Genomic DNA, 25,355 nt, shown 5'->3' with positions numbered 1-25,355 from the left:
TATTTGATCTGATCTGATTTGATACTTCTTATTCCACTTTTCAGATAACAGATGCTGAGCTCAAAGCGGCTCATAATAATCATAATAGCATTTGGGGGGTGGATCATGTTGCATACACTATAATATCAATAGAGTGACATATAAGTGAAGCAAATATGGGGGCAATCATAGTCACAAGAGTGGCTGGATAGGTGTGCAGTGTCTTTTGAGGAACAGGGACCCACATCTCTCCAAAGGGCAAAAGCTGATAGAACCTGCAACCGGCTGGGCTGGGCAGGGATACAGAACTCCAGTGTGTCCAGGATGGCTGTGCTTACCTGGAAAAGGCCGTGGTGGTGGACCACCCCGTCCTGGTTGTGCAGGAGGGAGAGAAGCGAGTACTCTGTGTGGAGTAGCATCTTGCCCTGGCGCTCCTCCTGGGTTTCCGTGCCTTTGTCATTCCTATCCTCCAAGGTAAGGATCTTTGGGGAAAGCAGGCAAAGAAAAGAAAACACACACACACACATATTGCATTTCTTTCTTGAAAGTCAACAAGCTCCAACATCAAACTCTGTGCTTGGAATATTTACAGCTGGACCAATGAAACCCTGGTGCCCGACCTTTGGGGACTTGAGCAGAGCTGCAGCACCCTGACAGCACTTTGTGCTGTGGTGTCAGCGGTTTAAAGGCTGATCATCACAGAAGGAACAAGGCCACAGATTGCAGCAGCCGATGCTTCCGCAACCTGGCCAGCTCTTCTCCAGAAAAAAGGATTCCACCTGCTGTTTACCTTGAGCTGGTAAAAGTCATCTGTCCCATCCTTCCTTGCCAAACACTGGACGATGCTCGGCACTGGGGAGTTGCCCAAGCGAGGCCCTGAGAAGGCAAAAGCAGAACAATAGACTTTGCTTCTTCTGACTCATCACCTACACTGCTCACTGCTGGCAGTTCAGCTGCCGACCCTGATTATCAGGAAGTTCCCTTTCCCTGCCTGAAATGGATTACATGTCTTTCCGTAAGTCACACAGAGCTTCAGAGCATGGAGGCCCAAATGCTTTGCAGCCCCAAGTGAGGGTTGATGAAAAGAAACAGAAAACAGCGGCCACATAAATGATGTTTGTGTGACTGCTGTTTAGGAAGTATGGGATACAGTTTTTTTTAATTAAAAAAAAAAGTCCAGGATTATCTTTACTGTCTCCCTTTGTGTTAGTGAAGTGAGTGGAACAGATATGCTTGAAAAATTAGGAAACCGCTCTTTTGGCTCCAATATTTACATCTCAACAGTTGTACAGTGTATTTCTAAAAATAGTAAGAGTTTGAAGTACTGTCATACTAATCCAGTAGTTCAAATAATCTGGTGTCAAAAATTCATGGTAAGAAGTAAAAAAAATGTACAGTATATGATTAAAATTTGCATGGTACTTGTAATAGCTTTTAAGAAGCCTAGGGAGAAATGAATGGCTCAGATATATCGTATCAGATATGGCACTTTATATTTGCAAGAGATCCACCTCAAACCATCTGTTGGAAAAGGAGAGAATCATTAAACTATGTAAGTGGTATCTGACCCCAGACAGGCAGTTTAGAATATTTTAAAAGCCACAGATCATGGCTGGTGCTGTACTCAAAATATGGCTAATTTCTACCACAGATGGTGAGCTTGCTTGTAAATTAAATCCTTTTCCAAAACAAGCTAACTACACATTATGCCTAACATGAGGTTACACAATGCCACTAGATCCTCTCTTGAGGTCAGTAGGTTATGTGAATGACACAGTAAAGAGAGAAAATTAGGGGCTAGTGTGAAAACTATTGTCAGCTGCAAAAATGGTGATTACAACAAAGCAGAGAGTCAATCGTTTTTGTCACATCAACAAAAATGTGATTGCTCAAGATTTGGACTATCGTGGAAATTGCCAAGATTACCGAGAACATTCAGTTAAGAGATGGCAGGCTGGGGGACAGACGGACAAAGTTTTCATCACCACTGAACATTATTTCTAAACTTTATGAGGAACAGATATGGATTAGATATTAACTGCTATAATCCATTCAAACTAATTTAAGTGATTACGGTTAATGACTGCATTTATAATCCTGGACCATACTGCAGCTTATTATATTAGCATTGTAGTGGGTTTAAGTGTATTTGGTGCTATTGACTGGTATTTTAGTATGTACCAACCTGAAATTAATCTGAATAAGGAAATATAAAGTCGGAATGGTATCAGGTAACTTAGAACTAAATTACTATTCTTCTTGATTGCACATCTAAACAGAGATAAAGCATACCTACATTTTAATAGCATTTTAGGTCTTTTTAAGGAGATACAAGAAAGGACACCTCCTCCAGAATTGGAGCACGGCAGAAATGTCACACATGCCAGAAGAGCCTGGCTGTTTTTTACTTTTGGCGCAAGCCCTCCTGCTGCTCAGTGGTTGCCAGCCATCTAGTCTAAACCATCACAGGACCTTTGGAGGCTGCACTTGGGCTATATCACAAGGAAACATGGTGACCAGGATTGGGCACTGGACACAGCAAACCACCAAAAGGAGAAAGGTAGTGCTCTAAGTCAGGGCCAGATCTGTGGAGCAGTGCTTGAATGACGACAGCCGAGTCTCTGCTGCTTACCAGGAGGGAGAGTGGGAGGGGCAAGGAGGTCGCCAGGAGCAGAGACAATACAGCATCACTGCCGGTGTGTTTGCACAGCACTGACCTCCCCACCACCTCACCCCTCCTACTTTCCCAGTAAGCAGCAGTGACTTAGCTGTAAGGTGAGCAACACTGTGTGCTACCGAGGAGCACCAATGTGGTACCAGGGACAGAGCTCTCCTTCAGAACCTTACCAATCCCCCCTTTCCCCAAATTTAGGGAAAAAAACAAGCTCCTAAGCCACCTGGCTGTGAAAATAAGCTTGAATATGGAGGGATCTCAGATGCCAGAGGGGTGGGCAGAATATGACCATGTTGCCACAGAATTAATTGTGCCCAATGCAAGCTCTATGCACATTTGATTAACTTGCATTCTGCACGCCAGCTGCAGAGTAAGCACAGGGTAGGTTGCAGCCTGCCTTTGCCAGGTGCAATGCAGCAGATCACAGGCTCTGTTCCTACTTACCGAGAATGAAAGGTCCTGCCCGCTTGGTGTTGCTGCTGGAAATTCCCGGGCAGAAAGCCTTGGTGGACGTTTCCCCGCCCCCTCTGTCGGACACTCGCTGGTTCATTCTGAGTTCTGGGGAAAGAGAGCAGACACTTATTATGAGGCCCTGAGGGAGCCCCCTGACCTTCAAGTCTTTCCCTCTGTAATGCTCCTACATATCCTAGGCTACCTTGAGAGAGAGAAAGAGAAAGTAGTATTGCATGATCTCCAAACTCAGGACCCACAAAACATAGCTGACTTCCCATAGTAAGCATAAGGTTGGTATGTCTCTCTAATTTTGTGCCTCCCTGCCAACAGCTATTTTCTGAATGGCACCTACAGTACTCACTCAAAATTCAAAATGGTCCTAAAACAGTGACCCCCAGCTCTAGAAGCGAAGGTGATTCCTCGAGCAGTGTTAGAAACTCAGATATATAAGCTAGGCGCCAAATGGCTGGCTCCTTAAACCAAGGTTACAGTCGCCAAAACGGAATGTCTAGTTGCCGTTTTGGGGTAAAATGTCTTAATTTTCAAACAATGGACTGACTGCGATTGATTCTCATTTAAACATCTGGCTAGTTCAGATGACAACCTTGAGCTAGGTTAAGAACTTTGAGAACTTAAAGAAGAAAAGCCACTTGATCCAGAGACAGTCCATGTATATATTGGCCTATTCCAACCTTTTTCTTAATAGCGACTGCTCCTGATCAAGCTGCACAGAAAAAGCATTTTGGTTCCAGAAATTCATTCTAATTGTGCCTATAAAAATAAGTGATAGAATTCTACAGGATGGGGTATTAGTGTGTGAAAATAGTCCAGATACAATGATCCCCAGATGATGGAGATGTCAGGCACCATCCTGGCATCTTCACTTGGTCGCAAGCGCTCCATAGCCGGGTGCAAAGTGCGACTGGTGCCTGGCTAATTCTGAACACTGTCCTCAAGTCAATAAATGCAACTCTCACCCACTTTATTCCATCCCTGCCAGGGACAGCCCCTGGGAAAAGATGGCTGTGCAACCCTCTTAGTCCCTTGTGCCTTTGCCATGCACTCACAGCCTGGGCAAAGGTCGCAGATGAAACACACAGACAAACCAAAGGCTAAGAGAAATTAACTGTGCCCCTGCCCAATGCCCAGGATCAGACACCAGATTGGCCTCAAGTGATCCACAGATAAAAGAAGCTCAGCTGCAGCAGCAGCAGCTGTCACAGCCTTGTTATGTAGGACTGTTGCTTTGTCAATCACAGCCAAAATCCAAGCACATTTACACTTTTCATACAAGAACAGAAAAGCACCAATAATGTGAACACTGCCTCTAAGGTTGAGTCAAGTAGGATGAGATGTAATAAGGCCCAGGTGCTCCCGTTATGAACCGGCAGTGGCCACAAACTGAAGCAGTGGCAGTGAAGCTGCCCACGTTGCAGCTTCTGGAGCCAAGAGCCTAAGGAATGGTGGCTGAATTGAAAGCACATTCACCTTCCTTAAGGGGCATCACCCTACACACATCCAGGAAAATAGGGCTGAGGGTGGCCTTTGGAAACAGAAGAGGGATTTCAAATTGGGGATTGTGAGCCTGCTCAGCCCCTGGCACACAGGACCACCCACCCAAGGCTGAAGCAACTGAGCATAATGTGACACGATGGGGAAATACGAGAGAGGTTCCCACGCTGCTGAAGTTGACAGGCATGCAGAGGAGATGAGTCACTTCTCCCTGGAGACTCCTGGCGGGCACCATTTGTCATCAAACTTGAAATGTCAGCTGTTGCTGCAGCCTTGCCAGGACAGAGAGCCGCCCAGGTGGCAAGGGGCCAAGGGGATCTCCCAGCAGTGGCTGATGTTCTGTCAAAAGAGGAACAAAGGGAGCCCATGGGGGAATCTGGCCGGGATCTCCCTCGGGCTTCTCACCCTGTGAAAGTTCACTGATAAAACAAATACACAGAAGCTATGGTGAAACTGTGGGCTCAGCCAACCCTCCAAGAGCTGCTGTCACCTGCCTTCAGCTGATACTTGGTGGAGGATTATGGGAGAAGAAGATCTGTTTGTTCATGCGGAGAATAGGCAGAGGGGCACTGCCTTATTATGGTCAAAGGGGAGAATGTGTGATACCAAAAGAGCCATCCAAAATCTCAACACATTCCCATTCGCCTCTCTGAGTTTATTGGTACACAAGAACAGGTCTCCCTGGCCAGCTTTGCCTGCCCATCTCTTCCAGTCTGAGAAGCATAAACTCAACAGCAAAGACTACATAGAGCACCAGTCAATGCAGGAGGGCTGAGAGCAGAAACGTATGTCAGATCACCCAAACACAGCACAGAATTCAGCAACCTGGAAAATCTCAACTTTTTTTTTTAATATAAAGGTATTTTTTGCACTCACAATAATCCATGAGGAAATCTATGCCCAGTAAAGACATTCCAAGTTTTTTTTTGGGGGGGGTGTAGAGCTAAGCATCCACTGCTACTGCCTGGGGTTTGAGCTGCAACCATCAGCAGAGACAGAGGAAAATATGTAACTGGCAGAATTTATCCAGGTTGCAGGACACAGCTTTTCTAGGTGCCAAAATGCAGGTATTGTGATGCCAAAAGCACAAGCACGTGGCTGGGAAAGGCAGCAACGCTGCAGCCTGATTCAAAGCCAGCTGTTCCCTGCACTTTGGCCCCCAGCTTTGGATCTGGCCACCTCCGAAGAGCAAAAGTAAACATCTGCTTCATTCCACTATGCGTGGCCTGCAAGGAGCAGCCAGCCAAGTGCAGTGCCTTCTGTTACTGAACCATAGCCCAACCTCTGGCCGCCTCCTCTTGGCTTCCAAAATCTGCAACACAACTGACCTGCAAGTTCTGCGCAAGGAAACCCCGTTTCAGAGATGCTGAAGATGCCGCAAAGCCCAGCTATTTAGGATGACGGCAAAGCCACACAAGGAGAACTGCGTTTTTAGCCCTCAAAGCTCTCAGGGTGCCTGTGGTTGCTGTTAGGGAGGAGAGAGGCAGCACAGCAGATAAAGCACTGCAGGGAGAGAGTCCTCCTAATCATTGGCTGAGGCTGATGTGGGCAGGAGTACAACAACAACTGGAGGTCCACAGGTTCCCCAACCCTAAACAATTCCTGGAGAAAAAAATGTGCCTAGGAATGAGGAGACAAGCCTGCAGTCCCACCCAATAAATATTGATGCATCCTTAGAAGGAAATCTTTCCTAATAAAGAGAGGAGCATGGCAAGAGTGGTTCTTGATGACAATGCCATCTGCTGCAGGGGAAGTAAGCAAACGGATATGGGATACAGAAGATGACCTGGTGCAGATGTAAATCTAAACCAAAGTTTTGCATTACGAGCAGGCATTGCAGCCAGCCCCTCCCCTCCCCTGCCTTTGGTACAGAGAAGTGGCAGGGAGTTTGGCTTGCGTTTTAGGTTAAGCATAGCTTGCTGTGCTGCCTGAGCCCCAACAAACAACCGTCAATGGGGAAAAGGCAGCTTAAGGCCACAGTTTATGAAACTGGCTTGTTTCAACTAACTATGGAGTTCAGAAGATTAAAATGGAAGTGGAAATTTCCAATATCCTTCTGGCAGCTGTACTGGAGACGCGATGCATGCTGGTGAGCACCCTGACATGCTAGGGATTGCGCATGGGACCGTCAACATACAGAAGATGCACAAAGCGGTAAGCTTAAAAATAAGTAAGTAAGTAAGTAGGTATTTTTAAAAAGCTCTCTTGGATAGGCAGTGCGCCAATGTGAATCTGCCCTGGACCAGGGAACTCTATCTAACAGCCTTCACCATCCAGATGACCAAAGGTGCGCAAGTTATTTAAAAGACTTAAGCAGGCTTCACCAAGCCTACTCTGGGACCATAAAAGAGGTTGGGGCTAAGGAAAAGTTGTAGCCCAAAACATTTGGAGGGCACCAGGTGGGTGAAGGTTGGTCTTAGGTGACATCATCTGGCTTTTTGGTGCCAGCAGTATGTTTTTAGGCCTATTTCAGTATTTGGCTTTCTAAGCATCAGAATCAAATACCTATCATCAGGCGTCTGGATTTTTTTCAGCCCTGAACTAAGGCTGATGCGGCTGGAAAACAGAAGAACCAGGGACTTTGGAAAACTAGAGATTAGATCCCTACTCAGGTATTGTTTAAGCATGCAGGTTACCGCATGACAAACACAGTAGCTGTGCCCCCAGCTTGTTTTCATCACCTTCCACAAACTGAAGGGAAGCTGTCTGTAGCAGGAAGCCTCTTGTCTCTGTACATTTTGGAACACTAGTGGAAAGCATTGAAAATGGGGGTGGGGAGAGCTAGCACCCTCCCCACAAACTTCTCACGTGATAAGTTACATGCTTAAACAGCACCTGAACAGGGCTCAAGATGCACCACACCAATCAATTCATATAACCAGCCCAGTAGGAACCAGAAGCAGAGGGGAGGGGAGGGGTAAGAGGAAAGGCAGGGCCCAACACAAACGAGGCTGGCCTTACCCAAGTGCCGCCGTGCTATACATCACACAACTACCTCTCCGGCGCTTAGGAAGTCATGTCTCTTCTCTGGTGCTCCAGAAATAGTGGGGACGGACTGGCAGGACCAGAAGGTCTGCTTTGGATTTAAAGTTCTATCCAAGGTGGCCTTGTGGAATGATACAATTGTAGAGTTGGGAGAAACTCTAAGGGTCATCTAAGTCCAGCGCCCTGCAATGAAGGAATCACAGCTAAAGAATCCCTGACAGATGGCCACACAAGCTCTGCTTAAAAAAACTCCATCAACTTCTGTGGGAGTCTGTTCCACAGCTCTTACCATCAGAAAGTTCTTCCTGATGCTAATCGGAATCTCCTTTCTTGTAATTTGAATCTATTGATGCAGGTCATAACCTCTGGAGCAGCAGGAAACAAATCTGCTCCATCTTCCATTTGACAGCCCTTCAGATATTTGGAGATGGATATCTCCATGTATGATAGGAAATCTCTGGTGAGACCTTCTCTTTACTAGCTGGGCAGGTGCAGTAGCTTGTAGATTTTGGAGTATTCATGTTCACAAGATAGGACCTGGAAGATTTCAGGGCTGTGATGAAACTCTCTCATTGTCACCAGTCAGGACAGACCGGTGAAGGCCTGGTTTGCTTACCACTGTGCACAGACATCTTACGAAGTACGAGTATCAAGAGGTGGAAATGACAGGGAAGAAGATTTCAGCTAAACATCAGGAGGAACGCCCTAGTGGTAATATTACCTTTGGCAGAAATGGGCACCTCTGTTGGAGTTGTTTAAGCAGAGACTGCAAGTTGTCTGCCAGGTATGCTGTATCTGCTGTAAAGGGGATTGGGCTAAGTGACCCTCTAGTCCCCTTCTAATCCTCTGCAAGAGAACCCTGAGCAGCATGCAAGAGAATATCCTCTCCACTACACACACAAACAAACACACATACATACAGGTATATCTTGTTCAGTTCTCTACATCTCATCAGTCTAACCTGCACCTACAGTTGGGAGATACTCTGGTACCTAAAAGTATCACAACATTCCAATGCCTCTGCACTGCAATGATACTTTCCTAGCCCTGATAATCACTGCATGCTGCCACAGAGCACACAAAACACAGAACAGGATTATCTACAACTGTGTATATGTTTCTTAGCAAAGTTCTGCTCACTGTTTGGTAGCTCTCACCGCCAACGGAACTCCAGCTTGATGCCCCATTATGCCACTGAAAATACACCCCCAAAGTGTTCTTTGGTGACTAATAAAAAATGGGATTAGCAAACAGGTCTCACTTTCAGCCTTTTGTCACACTGACACTTCCAACCATAACTCAGCTGCAGTAACGTGCAGTTTTTGCATGTTGCGCTGCTACATAACTGATGACCCCAAAGGTGATAAAGATATTTAAACAAGAGGTTTGATCCATGATGACACAAATATTAAACACCTTACTGGTGAACCCATGCAAGGAAAGTACCAACCTCTGGTTGTCCTTGTCTGACCAATCCAATACAGTGGTACCTCAGGTTACATATGCTTCAGGTTACATACGCTTCAGGTTACAGACCTGAAATAGTACCTCGGGTTAAGAACTTTGCTTCAGGATGAGAACAGAAATCGTGCTCCAGCGGCACGGCGGCAGCAGGAGGCCCCATTAGCTAAAGTGGTGCTTCAGGTTAAGAACAGTTTCAGGTTAAGAACGGACCTCCGGAACGAATTAAGTACTTAACCCAAGATACCACTGTATGTACTTTGATCAGATCCCATTCACTGATAGGCTAAAGGCTGTGATAAGAAGGTTCGTCAGAGGGCAAAGACTTTTCCATCAGTCAAAATCTCAAAGGAGCTCACCTTGGTAAAAAGCAAAAAAGTTCTATGTATGCTGACATACTCATTACACAGAGACACAAAAAAACTCAGTGCAAAGTTCTTCTACTCAGTAGTAATGCTGGGTAGGAAATTTCCCACCGTTACTTTTTTCAAAGGAAAATGTTCCACTTTTAGAAATGCACTGCTTCATAAGATTGGTAATATAATGAACAGACACAACTCAGATTGGGCAACTGGGACAGATACAATACCATTCAAACCTAAAATCAATGTTTTAATTGTATGATATTTAGGTGACTATACTTAGGAAGCACATATATTTATGCACAGAGCTCTTCAGACATTCTAAAATGAGTATGTTAACTGTCTTCGTATCCTTCATTTTCCCTTCATGCTGCAATCCTAAACACACTTTATAAAAAGTAAATTCCACTGTATTCAATGGGACTCACTTCTGCGGAAGCAGACATAGGACTGTGCTGTTAAAATCCAATGATTTGTGGGAAGTATATGTTACTGAGCTGTCAGGTCTTAATGTATTTCTGCATATGTCAATAAAAATATTTTCCAAGTAAAGTTTTGATTTTTTTTTCCAACTATGACACTTAAGCCACACTAACAGCACTTTATTGGTCTCCCCCAACCCAAAATTTCAGCTCACCGACTTGGGCTACAGGGGCTGGGGAGGAAACTTACAGCTCAAAAAAGGAACATGATAGGTTAATAAACAAGACAAACAAACAAAACTGTAAGACTGTAATTCTAACCCCACTTACCTGGGAGTAAGCCCCAGCAGACATTGTTAGAATTGCACTATTAGGCAAACAAACATGCTAAATCAGATTTCCATAGATTTAGAGCAGCTGGGGTGGGGGGGGGAGAGAAATAAATTTAAATGTTTCCAGAAAATTTGCAGAATGTCTCCCCAAAATAATATTTACACATGCCCCAGTTGTTGCTCAAAGGCAAAAAACTCTGTTTTCCTTGGGACATCAGCAACCCAGTGGGCTGTTCGCTGGTCAAACTTATTTTAGCGCCGTTCACTGGCCGAAGGTATGCCAGCTATGTGGGTTTGGCAAGTTTAGCTCAGAGCAAGCCACAAGGCTTGCCCACATTTGGTCATACGGATAAGGAGATTGGGGCGAGTGGAGGAAGGCCATGGCACTCCAGAATAGTAAGCCAGCCTGGTCATGATACCTAACAGCTGCACTCTTCCAAAACCTTCATCCCCTGAGCCAGAAGCCAGTTTTAAATGGGCACTTCAACCAATGGAGCTTGAAAGGGAGGGAAGGCCTTCTTCTCAGAAGTCTCTTGCTGTTTTATTTATAACTTGCCTTTTGATTGAATTAGTCTCAAGACAACTTACAAAAGATTCCAACAGCAAGCACAAACCCCCAAACAGCCCTTGGCCTCTTGGTTGAAGGATGGGGCCAGGACACTTTTCCTTTCTGCTCTGTAGCCTCATGTGGAACTTTAGAGGAGAAACTCACTGAAAACCCAGTCCTCAAGTAAAAACATGGTCTCTGTGGGCCAGATAACAGGCAGAAAGCAATATGGAAGACACAGGCATATGGAGCAAACAGACCTTTCCAAGCACGAGTGAGGGGACACAACTGCTTGTCCTTGACAAAGGACCCCAGGCTTGGAAAAAAGGGGTCTGAAGTTATGTGAAGTTAAATTGTTCTGGGCCCGACTAGTGAACCTAGATTTCCTTAGCTTTGCCACTTGGGGATTCCTGAAGAACAGATACATCAAGGGTTCCCAAACTGTGGTCTGTGGACCACCAGCAATCTCTGAGCCCTGTCAGGTGGTCTGAGGTGTGGCTGTGGATTTGTGGCTGAAGACAGGACAGCTGCAATCCATCACATTCAACATTCATACTTGTTTATAATCGTATTTTTATTGCTTCTCTTATTTCTTACATTGTATTTTACCATCTTACAATTTGATTTCAAATTGCAATACAATAAAACCCAAATATGAGAAGTAAAAGAAGCAATGCAAAAAACCCCAAAAACCCCATGTCTAGCACAGCGTATTACAATTACTACAACAGGCAGAAACATCACGTGGTTCGCCAAGACCTGCATCACTTTTCAAGTGGTCTGTGGGGTGGGGATAGGGAACCACAGGGGGCAATGATTAATCTGGTTGCTGCCTCTTCTAGAGCAAATTAATAGCAGCCCCAACAGAACCACTGACCTGTGCACACCCATCCTGGGTCAGGCACCTGTTTCAAGAAGGACAGGTTTCTGTGCTATCAGTCACCAAAGTTTCTCATTGAGGAGCTATAATTATTGTTATTATTAAGAAAATGTATTTGTCCCTTTTTCTTGCTACAAGAAACTCAAAGTGATTTACAAAAACAAAACAAAAAAGCACATGCATACAATTAAAATGAAGGAGAAAATATATTAACACACATAGCATTAAGAGGCCATAGATCATTAACAGAGGAATGTTTTTGAGTGGCACCTAAAGATATGTAACCATGGTGTGCCAGGTGAGCCTCCCTGGGGAGAGCATTCCACAAACGGGGCCAACACAGAAAAGTCTTGTTCTTGTGTTGCCACCCTCTGGACCCCGTGTGGAGCTAATGCACTGAAATAGAAGTACATGAGCATCTTGCTCAGTATCTGCACCTGCAATCTGCACACGCTATGCTTGCCATGTCCGTAGAGGAGATCCATAGCTCAAGGCCAGAGTCCATGCTTTGCATGTAATTTTTTTTTAAAAAAATAATATTTATTACTTTTATAGATTACAAAAAGGGAAAAGAAAAAAAGAAAAGACGACAAAGGAGAAAAAGCAAAAGAGAAAAAAAACAATACAATACAGTATATAGACAATGCAAAACGCAACCTAAACCCAAAACTAAACACATTAAACTAAACTAAACAACCCACTCCCTAACCTTAACCCTAAATAAAACAAAACAAAAACAATTTAAAAACATACATCATCCCTTTTCCGTACTCTATCTTTCATTCCCTTGTTTCCTCGACCTCCTCTCACCTCCCTTTTTGTGTTCCACTTCTATTAATTGTTTCAGCAAATCCTTTCCATCTTTCTCCATTTTCTATCATATTGTAAATAACATATTTTTTAACCTTATTTTCCATTAAAACTAAAATACTTATATATGCTTAACTCCTTATAACATTTCTGCTAAGCCCATAAAAAATCATTCCACCATTTTTCTATCACTCATTAGTTTTATCATATGTCTATATATAAACTTTAAATTTTCCAATCTTCTTCCACCATCTCCTCTCCCTGGTTTCGGATTCTGCCAGTCCTTTCCGTCAACTCCATAAAGTCCATCAACCTGGTGGTCTTATGTCCGAGGCTCTTAACTCTTTTCCAAGTCCCTTCTGCAGGTCTTCTTCATTTTCTTTAATGCTAAAGAGCAAATCTTGGGGAAACTCCAACCTATCAATACTTTTCTTCCTTCTGGACAGGTCAGCCAAATTTCCATAGTTGAAGCTAAAGTCCATAAAGTATTTCAGGGCATATTTCAAAATTTCTCCAAATCCAAAGGCCCCCAAAACTTCAATCTCCTCCAAGCCCAAGTCCATATCCCAGAAGTCAGTTAATCCCTGCATAGAGGGATCATTCCAACTTTCCTTCTTCAGTCCAAGCCGGCATCCAATCCTCAAAGTCTGACTTTTCCTAGATTCAATCATAAAAGGCCTCAACTTATAGTCCTCAATTTGCTTCTGTAAAACCACGGATCCCGCTTGTATTACTTTATGTTCAACAACAGCAGCTTTCTCCTTCTCCTCCTTCTCCTTCACCATTTGTCCTGCCAAAATGGATTCCTGTACCAAGTCCTGTATTATTTCTGTGTTGGTGTTCGCTTTTTGACTCAAATCAGTCACTTTCTGTTCCAAATTATCAACTTTAAAAGTCATGTCATCCATCTTCCAAATTATCAACTTTTTTTTTAAAAAAAAGATATTGAGATTTTACAAACAAAGAAAATTACAATATAAGAAAAGAAAAATAAAAAAGACAAAGAAAAAAGATACAAAAATACAGAAAAAAATACAAAATATGTAAAAAATAAAAAAACAATTAAAAACAAATCAAACTTTTCATGTCTTATATTTCAATTACTCGTTTCCTGACCTCCTCACACCTCCCTTTTTTGTATTCCAGTTCACATAGTTAATTCAGCAAATCCTTTCCCTCTTTGTTTTTATCCTAATTATAGATCTTGATATGTTAAACATCATATTTTCATCTAATTATCAACCCTTTTTTTGCATATTCTTTTAATTTTGTTACTAAAACCATCTCATTTCAATCCTGCATCATTTTAACATTCATTAATTTTACAGTGTTTCTGCAGATAGTCTTTAAATTTCTTCCAATTTTCTTCCACCAACTCTTCTCCCTGGTCGCGGATTCTGCCAGTCATTTCCACCAATTCCATATAGTCTATCACTTTCATCTGCCATTCCGCTTTTCGAATTTTGGGAGCCAGTCCTCTAGTTATCCAAATTTGGTCAATTCTTGTCCATGTCATTTTGGCTTCAGAAAAGAAAGTTCCCTCCCTACCCAGGGGGTTCTTAGTTCTCCAGATGTCAATTAAGTCCATGTTGTCAGTCATGTCAAAAAAGGTTTTCGGTAGTCTGCCGTCTTTAGTAATTACCTGTCTTTGCGACTTGTCCATATTTGTAGACACCACTCCGTTCATATCCCCCATCATGATGATATTATAGTCCATGTAGTCCAACAATGTCTCATGCAACTTCTTAAAAAATTCAGATTTCCCCTCATTTGGTGCATAAACTCCTATTATCAAAAGTTTCTCTCCTTGAATTTGTATTTCGATTGCCACATATCTTCCTTGGTCATCTTTGAAGATAAATTTCGGTGATAAGCTCTCTTTGGCGTAAATTACAACTCCTCTCTTTTTAACCTTGTCCGATAAAATAAATTCTTGACCCAATCTTTTATTAATCAATACTTTTCTGTGTAGCCTTATCACATGAGTTTCCTGTAAGCAAATCAAGTCTAATTGCTCCTTTTTGAATAAATGAAAAAATTTCCTCCTTTTTTCCGGGGAGTTAAAATCGTGAATGTTCCAACTTAATAATTGCAGAGACATGCTGTAATTATTTTACTTTCCTCCAACTGCTCCAAGTAGTTGTTCTTCTTCTGTTGGTGGTCTCTCTTTCTCTGGTTTGTCCAGCCCCAAAAGTGGTGGTCCTAAATCTAATATTCCTGGTTTTAGTGCTCTTGGCTCTTCTTCTTCTTTGGCTTCTTTTTGAAGGTTTTCTTCGTGATCTCTCAAAATTTTTTCCTTGTCTTCCACTGATCTTATTTTGATTTTTTTCCCTTTAAAGGTAAAAGAGAGGCCTTGGGGAAACTCCCACCTAAAAACAATTCTGTTTCTTCTTAAGAGGGCCACCAGATCTCCGTAGTTAGTTCTAAGATCCAATAAATATTTCGGAATATCCTTGAAGATCTCTACTCTTGATTCTTGTATCTCCAAAGTCTGCTGGAAATGCAGGCTCAATATTTTGTCTCTCTCTTCTTTCGTTTGGAGGGTAACCAAACAGTCTCTCACCCTGTTCTTTCTCCCTCCTCTTCCAAGTTTGAAAGCACTTACTATCTTGAAGTCTTGCTTAGCATCCAACTTCCAAAATTCTGCAAATTCCTGCATAAGAAAGTCACTTAAGTTATCTTTTTCAAGTTCAGGTACCGCCCTGATCCTCAGATTAGTCTGTTTTTCCTTAAGTTCAATCATGGACAAAAGCGATCGGTGGTCCTTGAGCTCTTTACATATCGGTGGGATCTTTTCCTCTACAGCCGACGCTTTTTCCTTTGCTTCCTCAGCTGCCTTTTGATTTGAAGCGGATTCTTGCAACAGTCTTTCAATAGATTCTGTATTTGAATTCACCTTCTGCCCCAGGTTGTTGATGCTAGTAGTATTTTGGTCAATTTTAATTGTTGCTTCCATAACTTGGTTACTTAATTTTTCCAAGGTTTCATAAATTTTATTTGATACTGAGATAAATCCCTCTTCAGTGGCCATTCCTTTAGATCCAGCCTGTGCAGGATCTTTTCCTTGTGCAGGATCTTTTCCTTGTGGTGCAGAAGGGGCAGATACGGATGCAGAGGCAGATACAGATGCTCTGCGCTGCTGCGTTACACTGGTCTGCTGCTGTCTAACCTTTCCCGATCTTGTTGTCTTTTCCTGAGGCAAGTCTGCCATACCACTTTATCTGAGGATCTGAGGATCAAGGTCGATCCCACGGCCAGAACTTGTTTTGCAGCGGAAGTTTCCCAGGCCAGTCGAGAGTGGAAAATCCCCTGGCTAGTTGCAACAATTTCAATGTTCCTCTAGGGGGACACAGTAACGATCAAGGTATTGCAATAGAGTATCTTTTCCGACTTTCCAAAGTCCCCCTTCAACAAAAGAAAAGCAACAGTTCCAAGTCCAAAGAAGCCCTCAGAATAAAAGTATCTCACTTGCAGAGTTAACTGTCACAAAGTTGCATTGTCCATAAATAGTGCGATTCTCAGTACGGCAATTTTATTAATCCTGGCAGTCCATTCCCAAGGGTTAAGTGGTGGTCTTTATTCCTTTTTCTCTCCTTTTTTTTTTTTGCAGGCAAAATATACTTTCCTCTCTTCCCTCCCCTCTCCTGCAGTTCAGGGAGGGAAGTCTTTTGATCTGACGTTAGGATTTGAGTCCTTTTAAACCCAACTCTCCGGTCTTAGCTTGATCAGTCTTTGCTTTGATCTATATACAGAAAAGGAAGGCGGACTTCCTGTTTACACCTTCCCGTTTCAGTGCCAAATTAATCCTCTTTTCGTTAAATTCCCCGGTCTTTAAACTTGACCTACTCACGGGTAGTCGTTTGTTAGCTGAATTGTCCCAGGAAAAAGGTCAGCGCTCCCCGGCAACAGCTGTGCGGCTTCGCTCCACGGAAGAAGCAGTTGGCTCTCAGCACCGTGCCAGACTCCCCGTTTCGCTCCGGAGCCCCTTGCGGGGTTCCCTCGCAAATAGGGGGGGCGCTAAAGGTGCCCGCTGAGTCCCACAATCACAGGCTTCTCCCGCCTGTGGTTTTCTAAAGGGTCCCCGCGTCGCTGTCGCGGTTAGACCCAGTTCCCGTGGAGCTATTCCCTCACAACTGGAGGGAATTCGCCATTACCGATGGCGCCGCCTCCGGAAGTCCAAATTATCAACTTTAAAAGTCATGTCATCCATCTTCTTGTGAAGCTGTCCCAGCGAACAGCTTATCTTACATAAAACAGTCACGATGGCCTCTCCTGTCAACATTTTTAAATGGTCCAAGGTCAATCTCTGGTTCTCAGAATCCTTATCTACAGCTGGAAATCCCCCAGTTACACTCCTGTAACAGTTTCAAAAGCTCCCTCTAGAGGGAAACAGTCTCCACTTGTATCAGTTCTTTCAGGCACAACTCAAGCATTAAAGATAGTTTTTTTAAACGCAGATGAGGACAATGGAAACAGTATCTTACTCTTATTTAGCTAGCTGTCAAATCCGTTCTGTCAATGCTCTCTTTCCAAACGTCATCTGGCAGCCTGTTCCCAGGTTCAGAGCAGTGGTAATTTGATTTTTCACTCTCTCCTGCAGGCTCACTAGGTCCAAAATTTCCCCCCTCTTCTGCTTCCAAGGGGGGTTTGTATTTTAAACCGATGGAAATTTAATCCTTTGCCAAAAGCTTTCAAAGACTTTAGCTTGTAACATCTTTGCTTCAGTCTATTTACAAAAGCGGAAGGCGGACTTCCTGTTTATGACCTTCCCGCTTCAGTGCCAAATTGAGGTATTTAAAAATCCAATTTTCCGCTCTACTCACCAGTAGTTGTTTAAAATCCAATTGTCCACAGGAAAAAGTCAGCGCTCTCCGGCAACAGCAATGCGGCTTCACTCCGTGAAAGAAGCAGTCGATTCAAAGCACCGCGCCACTCACCCCACGTCGCTCCGGATCCCCAAAACAGGGTTTCCCCGCGAATAGGGGAGGCGCAAAAGGTGCCAGCCGAATCCCAGGTTCACAAGCTTCTCCCACTTGTGATTTCAATGAGTCTCCACCTTCGCCGTGGCGGTCAGACCCTGTTTTTCACGGAGCAAGTTCCTCCCGAACGGAGGAGCTCTGCCATTGCCGGAGGCGCCAACCCGGAAGTCCATGCTTTGCATGCAAGTCCCAGGTCCAATCTTTAGTTAGCACCTTCGATTAGAAGGCTAGGAAGGGAAGAAACCATAGAGCTGCATGCTAGACGGAACAGCAAACATGGTGCCCTCCAGATATTGTGGGACTATAACCCCCATCATACCGGACTACTGGCTGTGCTAGCTGGGGCCGATACGAGCTTGAGCCCAACACCATCTGGAGGTCTCCACATTCCTTGCCATCAGAATAGACAGTAGTAGGCTTGATGAGCCAGCATAAAGCAGCTTCATCTATCCAAACAGATCAGAAGACCAACAACCATTGGCAAAAACACTGCATTTATTTGGAAAATGATACCCATGACAAATGTGAACCAGCCTTGGAAAAATATCTTGCTATATGGATTTAGAGATCAAACCCAAATATATGTGCATGTGTGCAAACGCACACTTTGACTCTGTTACTTTGGGCTCTGATCGATTGTATTTTACAGAGGCTTGCCTGGTGCCATCACTACATATCTTCCTGTGCCAGGCAAAAGAATTTCCTTTTTATCCAGGCCTTTGGCTTCTAATTATCTGTGGCTTTTTTGCACGGAAGGAGCGTTTTAATGTAGAGATTTTTCTTTGCTGGTTTTAACTTGTGTTTTTGTTTAAAATGTTCTAAGTCGTTTTGAGTTGCTGCAGCAAAAAAGAAAGCAACTAATAAATTTAATAAACAATAATGCTTCTACAGTATTGCTTTTTACTTCTGGGGTGTAGCGCTGCAATCAGAGCTAGAATCATGTTTAAAAGGAAGACCAGAATGCTCAGAATGCCAAATAGACCCCACAAAAGCACATCAGGTTAAGTGCTATGCAGCTTGCCCGTGAACTAACACATAACCAGAAGCAAACCACAGGATGTATTTACATGGCCTGCCTTTCATTTTCTCACTCTCATTCATGCACATGAAGACACAGGAAGCCAAGTTTTTCATCTCTGACAGCTAAGATTTTAACTCTATACCTGACTAACTCCCTCGTAAAGACCTCAAGCACAAGGTATCAGATGTATTCATTATGCCCATAAATCAGCTCCTCTCACTGCCCGCCCCCCAGCTTCCCATCAGAGCATATCCAAGTGTCATAGAAGCTATCAGAAATCAAAGAGAGGTTTTTTTTTAAAAAAAAAAAAGTTGTCAAGATTTACAAGCTACACAGATTCTGTGTAAGGTGACTGGAATGCCAATGATTTCTATGGATCACCATCATGGGTATCATTACCTGACTTTCCTACGAGGCTATGGCTGGGGCTGCAAGCCAGCAGACACAACCGTGCTACTACCTGCAGAGAGGACTGTAAAATGAAGCCTAGTCTCTCAACCTTTCTCTCCACCTGAAGTGGTGGACTGCACCTTACTATAAAACCACACCTCAAGTTGCAGCATTATCAACGTGACAAGAAAAAGGAAGAACTGAGCAGAGAAGCAGCCCAGAGAAACTTCAGGTTGAAAAGGGAAGAGTGTGGTCCACACATGAAAGGAGAGCAAGCTCTGAACTCTGGGTTTGTTTTATAAGGCAAGCTTGCCAAAATCACACAATGGAATCAGAGGCAAACTATGCCTACAGAGGAGAAAGGCTTACTCTATTTGCGCTCAATATGTATATTTGCAATTAAAAACAAATGTTACGAGGAGGGAGAGAGAGAAAGAGAGAGAGAGAGAGAGAGAGAGAGAGAGAGAGAGAGAGAGAAGGGCTTAGATCAGAAGACCTAAGAAGACTCATAGTTCTCCAGATGCTGAAGACCTGTAAAACAGCTACACAGTGACCCTCTCAGGCTGGAAAGCTTTTTCAATTCCTAAGTCAAAGACATCTCAAGTTCTGGGACACGAGCATCAAATTGCCATATATATTTTTTTCCAAATCTTATTCGAGTAGCTGCTAGTAGAATTTCTATAGCTTTCTCTCATTAAGGAAACTTGCTTCCATAGACTTCTGGAGACAGAGCAGAGGCAAGGGTTACACCCCTGCTCCAGCTACTGGTGATACCAGAGTCAGAGGACTGGGAAACCTTTGTCCCACCTCAACATTTTAGCCAGCAGCAGACCTGTGAACTTCCCCCACAGCTGTCAAGTGGAGCCACAGCAGAAAGCAAGGAGCTGTTAAGGTGCAAAAGTGCTGCACGATCTTTTTCTGCATCATGGAACACAAGTGCCATCATTCTCATTTGAGAGGCGCAAGTATAGTGGCTAAGAGCCAGAAATGTGGAAGCTCCCTCTCCCCCCCATATCTCATCTCCTACAATGGCCACTGTCAATCTTTTTTCCTTCAGACTCAGCTCCCACATTAGCCACATGGAGATAGTAGCTGTAGCTAATCATGTTTAGATAATGGTGGTGAAGTGCTTCAAAAAATCTACAGTGCTGTAGCCTTGCTTACTAATAAGCAGAGATAATGGTTTGCCATGGCAGAGCTGGGCATAGCCAGGTTCCCACCACATCCAACGATAGTGGTCCCTGAACACTGACCACATTGAGTGGGGCCGATGGGAGCTGTAATCCAATAGCATCCAGAGGGTACCACAAAGACTATCTTGATCTGTAGGACCACACTTTCTCAGAGGGCAAAAAGCAAATTCTCGTGATATAACTTTTATACATAAAATGAGTTGCCTGTTACTTGCAGGGTGAAGGCTGAGCCCTCATATTTCTCTTAGCTCTGCAAAGGAGCCCACCTGTCATTCCCGAACAAGGACTGTTTTCATCCCCACTTCATCCCCCTGAAAAAGTGCTCTTCTGACTGCATGTGGGCTCCCAGCCTCTCTTAGGCCAAGAGTCCTTCCTCTCACCTTCCTTCCTGCCCAGCACTCAGCACCACCACGGGAAAACCCTCATGGGTTGCAGCATTTCCTTGATCTATCCTCCAAATCCAGAGAAATGAGCAAAGCCAAGCACAGATCTCTTGAGCAGGAAGGGATGCCAGTGTGGGGAATTATGGCATGCTGCAGCAGCCCTGAAAGGGACCAGGTAGAGGAGCTGAAGCAGCGGACATGCCGGAAACAAAGCAACTGGCCAGTGGGGGGTACTGGTGGGTGGGGGGAAGATGGAAGTAGGCGTGGTCACGGAAGGGAGAGGAAGGAGTCTCAGCCGGGGGCAGGCAGGGAAAGAGAGAAAAGAGGGATTGAACGTCGGCCCCCCCCCCCATATTTTTCTGATTGCAACAGCATTAAATGGACATGAGACCAAAGTGGCCAGCAGGGTGTGTATGAAGAGAAATGCAAGAGAACAAGATGAAAGGATCAAAGTAGAGGGGCAACATCAGTGAGCAGGGGGCCGATTTCTGAAAGGAAGGAGTAGGCCAGACTGCAGACGAGGGCAAACCTGAGGGTGAGGGAGAGAAGCAGCCATGGCCAAAGCAACTGTGTCCTCGCTCTGCAAGGAACAGGGGGGGGGTCTTCAACCGTTTCTTTTCGGGGGGGGGGGAGACTCTATGCCGGTGATGAACGACTGATTTCCGCAACGGAGGTGTTCAGGGGGTTGTCTCCACAAACCCGTATCCCAGTGAGAGGCCGGAGATGGGGAAGGAGGGGCGTGGTGGCTTACGACCAAAAAGCTCGCAAAGGGGCACGTTGGTCCCCGCTCCCCGATTCCCCGTCCCTCTCTCCACCGCCCCAAACATCGTATGCCAGGTCTACTAACCCCCTCGGCTCCGCGCCGCCTGCAGTCCTACGTGCCCTAAGAAGCCTTCCTGGGAAGGCCACCCCGTGGAGCTCAGCGAGGCTTACTCCCAAGAAAGCCAGTGCACCAACTGCAACGGGAGTCCAAGGAGTACGTAGAGGGCTGGGCAGCCGCGGCTGGCCCTTGAACGACGGGCGGGAAGGAGGACGGATAGCGCTCCTGTACAGGACGCTGATTTGCCAGCCAGACCCTCTGTCAGGAGACTCCATTCCATTCCCTGCTGGGCTGCCGCGGCTGAGCCATTCATAAAAGCCAAAGCTGCTGCCAGGAGGAGGAGGAGAGGCGGCGGGAAGGGCTCCTGCTCAGGACACCAGCTGGTCAGCCGGCCAGCCATGCCCTCTGCCAGGAGACTCCATTCCAGCCCTACCTACCCTTCTCCGCCCCCGCCCCGGGAAAGAGAAGGTTTCGCGCGCACCGCGGCGGGGGTAGGTGGGAGGGCAGGGGGCGGCCTGCCCCTTCTTACCCATCGCCGCCGCCTCCGGGCCCGGCCCCGCCGGCCACCGTCCGCTTCTCGCCTGTCCCAGCCAACTCGGGCTCTTCGACTCCGCCACCTGACAACGGACGTGACGCGAGGCTGCCGTCATCGCCAACGCCGGTCACGCCCCCGCAGGCTGCCGCCGCCGCCATCTTCTTCCCCGGAGCCTCGGCCTGTGTCAAAGATGGCGCCGACAGAAGCAAGGCCGGGCGGAAGAGAGGAAGGGGGGAAGTAGGCGGGGAGTGCCGGTGCAGGATTGGTGAACTCGAGAGTCCCCCACCCCTCCCTTCGGTGCGAAATCAGCCCTGCCCCTCACCTACTCGAGGGCGAATGAAAGACCTGTGCAGGGTATGATTGTCAGGTTCCGACTGACGTCATTTTAAAGGTTGACTATATTAATCTTTCTGTATTATTTCTCTTTCGGAGCAACGTGTTTAAATATAATTAATTATTAAAAAAGCAAAACACATGAGAAACCTGCCCTGGCCGTTTCCACCAGATCTGCTCCTGGAACTGGCCTAGGGGGAAAGGGGGCTTTATTATTTATTTGTTTATTTTTATAACTCCTATCTTTCCCACCTTTTCCTCTAAGACGCTCAAGGCGGCGCACATGTTTCATGGCCGAGTAGGGATTTGAACCCTGGTCTCCCTGATGCTAGTCTGGTACAACACCCTGGTAGATCAGGGTTCACATCCCTACTTAACCATGAAGCTTATTGTGTGACCTTGAGCAAAGCACTACCTCTCGGCCTCACCTACCTCACAGGGTTGTTGTGGGGATTAAATGAGGAGAACCATGTCTGTACACCACCTTCAGCTCCTTGGAGAAAAAAAAGGTGGGCTATAAATGCAGTAAAAAAAATATATTGATCGGGCCTTCCCATGCTCCTTATTTGACAGCCTCAAATTGCCATATCTCTTAACTAGAGTTTTTTTTTTTTTAAAAAAAGTGAAATGCAAGTAACCCAGAGCAACCCTCAGCCACTTTTGTAACTGGTGAGTCATGCTTGGGTGGTGGGGGCAGGAGGGAGAAGGACAAACAGCAGCTCGCTTTCTCTCTCTCAGTTGAGCACTTGCATCATGCAGGCATGACTCACTCTATGGGAGCCTCAACTGCCACTTGTGCAAACAACAGACTCCAGGGAGGTAACAAAAGAGTGTTAGCCTTCCTTAGTACTGCTGGCATTAGGGAAAGTGGGGCTGCAGTCACCAAACCTGACTTGAGCACTCTGCCAGATTTGGAGACTCTTTCTGCAAACAGCTCTGTGTTCTGGGTGTGCAACTCCCTCCTGCTATCATTGGCAGGGGTGCTCAGCACCGTTTGGAAATAAAGCCAGGCTCTTCCCACGCTTTGTCTAGTGCCAACTGAAGTGGATAGAAACCACTTTTTCTAGCAGTTGTTGCAGCAGCCAAGAATCCTGAATTATGAGCCAGTGGTGGTGTGCTGGTTAGCTTTGGACTAGGACCTGAGAAACCAGGGTTCGAATCCCCACTCAGCCATGAAGCTCACTGGGTGACCTTGGGCCAGTCACTTACTCTCAATCTAACCTACCTCACAGGGTTGTTGTGGGGATTAAATGAGGAAAGGGAGAATCATGTAAGCACTTTGAGTTCCATAGAGGAAAAGGTGCAATATAAATGCAATAAAAACAAATGCCACGTGTGCAGTCTGAGTAGAGACCCACAAAATACATGTAGCTGCAAGCAAAAAGTTGGGAGATGGTTCAGCATGTCCAGACTAGTTAGCATAGCAAATATGGAGCACACAGAATTCCATGGCCCTCATTGGCTCCATAATGTGATGTGGCCAAGATGCCACTTTTTTGTTACCAGACAGACACACCAACATGTGCCAGGCAGCCTCTGCACAGCCTTTGATTCACTTTGTAAACTTGTACCTGCTCCATCAGGTGAAGGGGATGTGTTAACATTTCCTGCAGTACAGATGAGTCACGTGCATGTGATGGGGTGAAAGGGTAGCTGCGGGGCCCACATTGCTGCAATATTCAGCACACATTAAGATGGATCCACACAAACATTAACTCTTTTGGGCTGTAGATTTTGGGAAGAAAAGCAAAGCTGGTGCAGACAGGCAGGCTGTCTGCTGTGTCCTCAGTGGCCCTGGAAAGCTCTGAATCATCAGCCCAAAGGCATTTAAGTCCAGCTCCTCTCCTGTGCCAGTTACCCCTCAACATGTGCTAGGCAAGTCAGCAGACTTGGCAGGAAGAGCAGCTTTCAATGCCTGCTGGAGGAAGGAGGGGATGCTGCTCTTTCATCTGCCTAGAGAGTAGCTGAACTAAATGGTGCGAAATAACAGGTGGCCTGTTGCCAACACAGTATCTATTTTGTGGGGAAGATGGTGGAGAAGCTGCAGAACTGCAAGTGTTCCTGGATGACACTGGTTATCAGGATCCAGGTTTAGGCCTGGTTTCGGGAATGAATTGGCCTTGGTCACCTTGATGGATGACCTGTAATGGGAGAAATATGGCGATACTTGGCCCTGTTACAATTGCTTGGTATCTTGGCAGCTTTAGATAGCATTGGCCAGGGTAACCTACTGGATCACCTGAGTGGGATGGGTAATGAAGACACTATATTAGTGGTTCCACTCATACTTGCTTGGTTGTGTCCAGACAGTAACACTGGGTGGGGGACTGCTCTTTGACATTGTTCTGGCATTGATATACAAAGCCCTGAGCAACTTAGGCCTAACATACCTGAACTGTTATATTCCAGCTTGACCACTGAAATCCAGAGGGATGATGTTATTTGTCCCCCCATGTTACAGACCGACATTTAGAAACTAGACATTTAGCACCACCGGTCACATAGCCTCTGATGTACCTGCTTACTCTGCGCCTTGGAACCTGACTTCTGTACCAAACTGACTTATGTATTAAAACCTTTGGAAGAAATGGTGTTGAGAGTTCTAGTTCCTCATCCAGCTGAGAGCCAGGACAATCCCCAAGCATTGCTTATCCATGGTGCAAACCATTCTCTCATAACAAAAGAGCCATAGTTAGCAGCAACCTGCCTCATAGTACCTGTTGCCCACTTTGGAGTGGGGCTGGCAGTTCAACTAAGTAATGCCCATGGGTGAAACGCAAGGGGGAACTGAGCAACAGTTATGGGATGTTAGTAAGGTTGCAGCTGCCCTCCTCCATTATTTTCAGAAGAGAAGGCATTACAGTCTACACATGTGCTTCTGGCACAAAGAGACGATGCCCAGCAGCTGTATTATGAACTGAATGCACTCTGTCAGATGCAACTTCAGATCAAACAAGAGGATGAGTGAGAGAAGGACTCAATGACAGGTTTATGCTTTGCAATCCTTGGGCATCTCCTACTGGAAAGATGTAATGCAGCAGAACTAAGAAAGCTCTCTCTGCCCATGGCTTTGGAAAAACACCACCATTAGTCAGCACTGGGCTAAATCAGACTCCTACAACTCCCATTAGTCCCACCCAGCATGAGCAATAGCCAGGGATGATGTGAAGTGTAGTCTAGCCTCTGGAGGGCACCAGGGTGGAAAAGGCTAGGCAAGATTGACCAAGTTCCTGATACTACTACTACATGTTCCTATTGCATTATTGAGGTTCTAGAGCCAGCGT

General features: G+C 45.3%; 1 protein-coding gene and 1 long non-coding RNA gene across 4 annotated transcripts in view; one reads left to right on the top strand and one right to left on the bottom strand.

Annotated features, from left to right (window-relative positions):
* Positions 1-21,859, bottom strand: part of STK40 (serine/threonine kinase 40) — a 31,867-nt gene extending 10,008 nt beyond the window's left edge. The window contains exons 1-4 of one of the 3 annotated variants that reach the window (XM_083625270.1): positions 21,733-21,859; positions 3,098-3,211; positions 770-855; positions 318-461 (exon numbers count right to left, since the gene is read on the bottom strand). In XM_083625270.1, the coding sequence (XP_083481396.1) occupies positions 318-461; positions 770-855; positions 3,098-3,211; positions 21,733-21,853 (465 nt within the window). In that variant the 5' untranslated portion in view covers positions 21,854-21,859. Of the gene's footprint in view, positions 1-317; positions 462-769; positions 856-3,097; positions 7,787-7,892; positions 8,136-10,178; positions 10,455-21,732 lie in introns of those variants that run through there. The other 2 variants (XM_083625271.1, XM_083625272.1) reach the window with 2 other exon arrangements.
* The window catches only part of LOC310767883, a 936,392-nt gene that overhangs the window by 537,968 nt on the left and 373,069 nt on the right, over positions 1-25,355 (top strand). The window lies entirely within an intron of this gene.

Source organism: Podarcis filfolensis (assembly GCF_964270895.1).
Source record: "Podarcis filfolensis genome assembly, chromosome: 8".
NCBI classification, from domain to species: domain Eukaryota; kingdom Metazoa; phylum Chordata; class Lepidosauria; order Squamata; family Lacertidae; genus Podarcis; species Podarcis filfolensis.
This window is presented reverse-complemented; position numbering and strand designations above follow the sequence as displayed.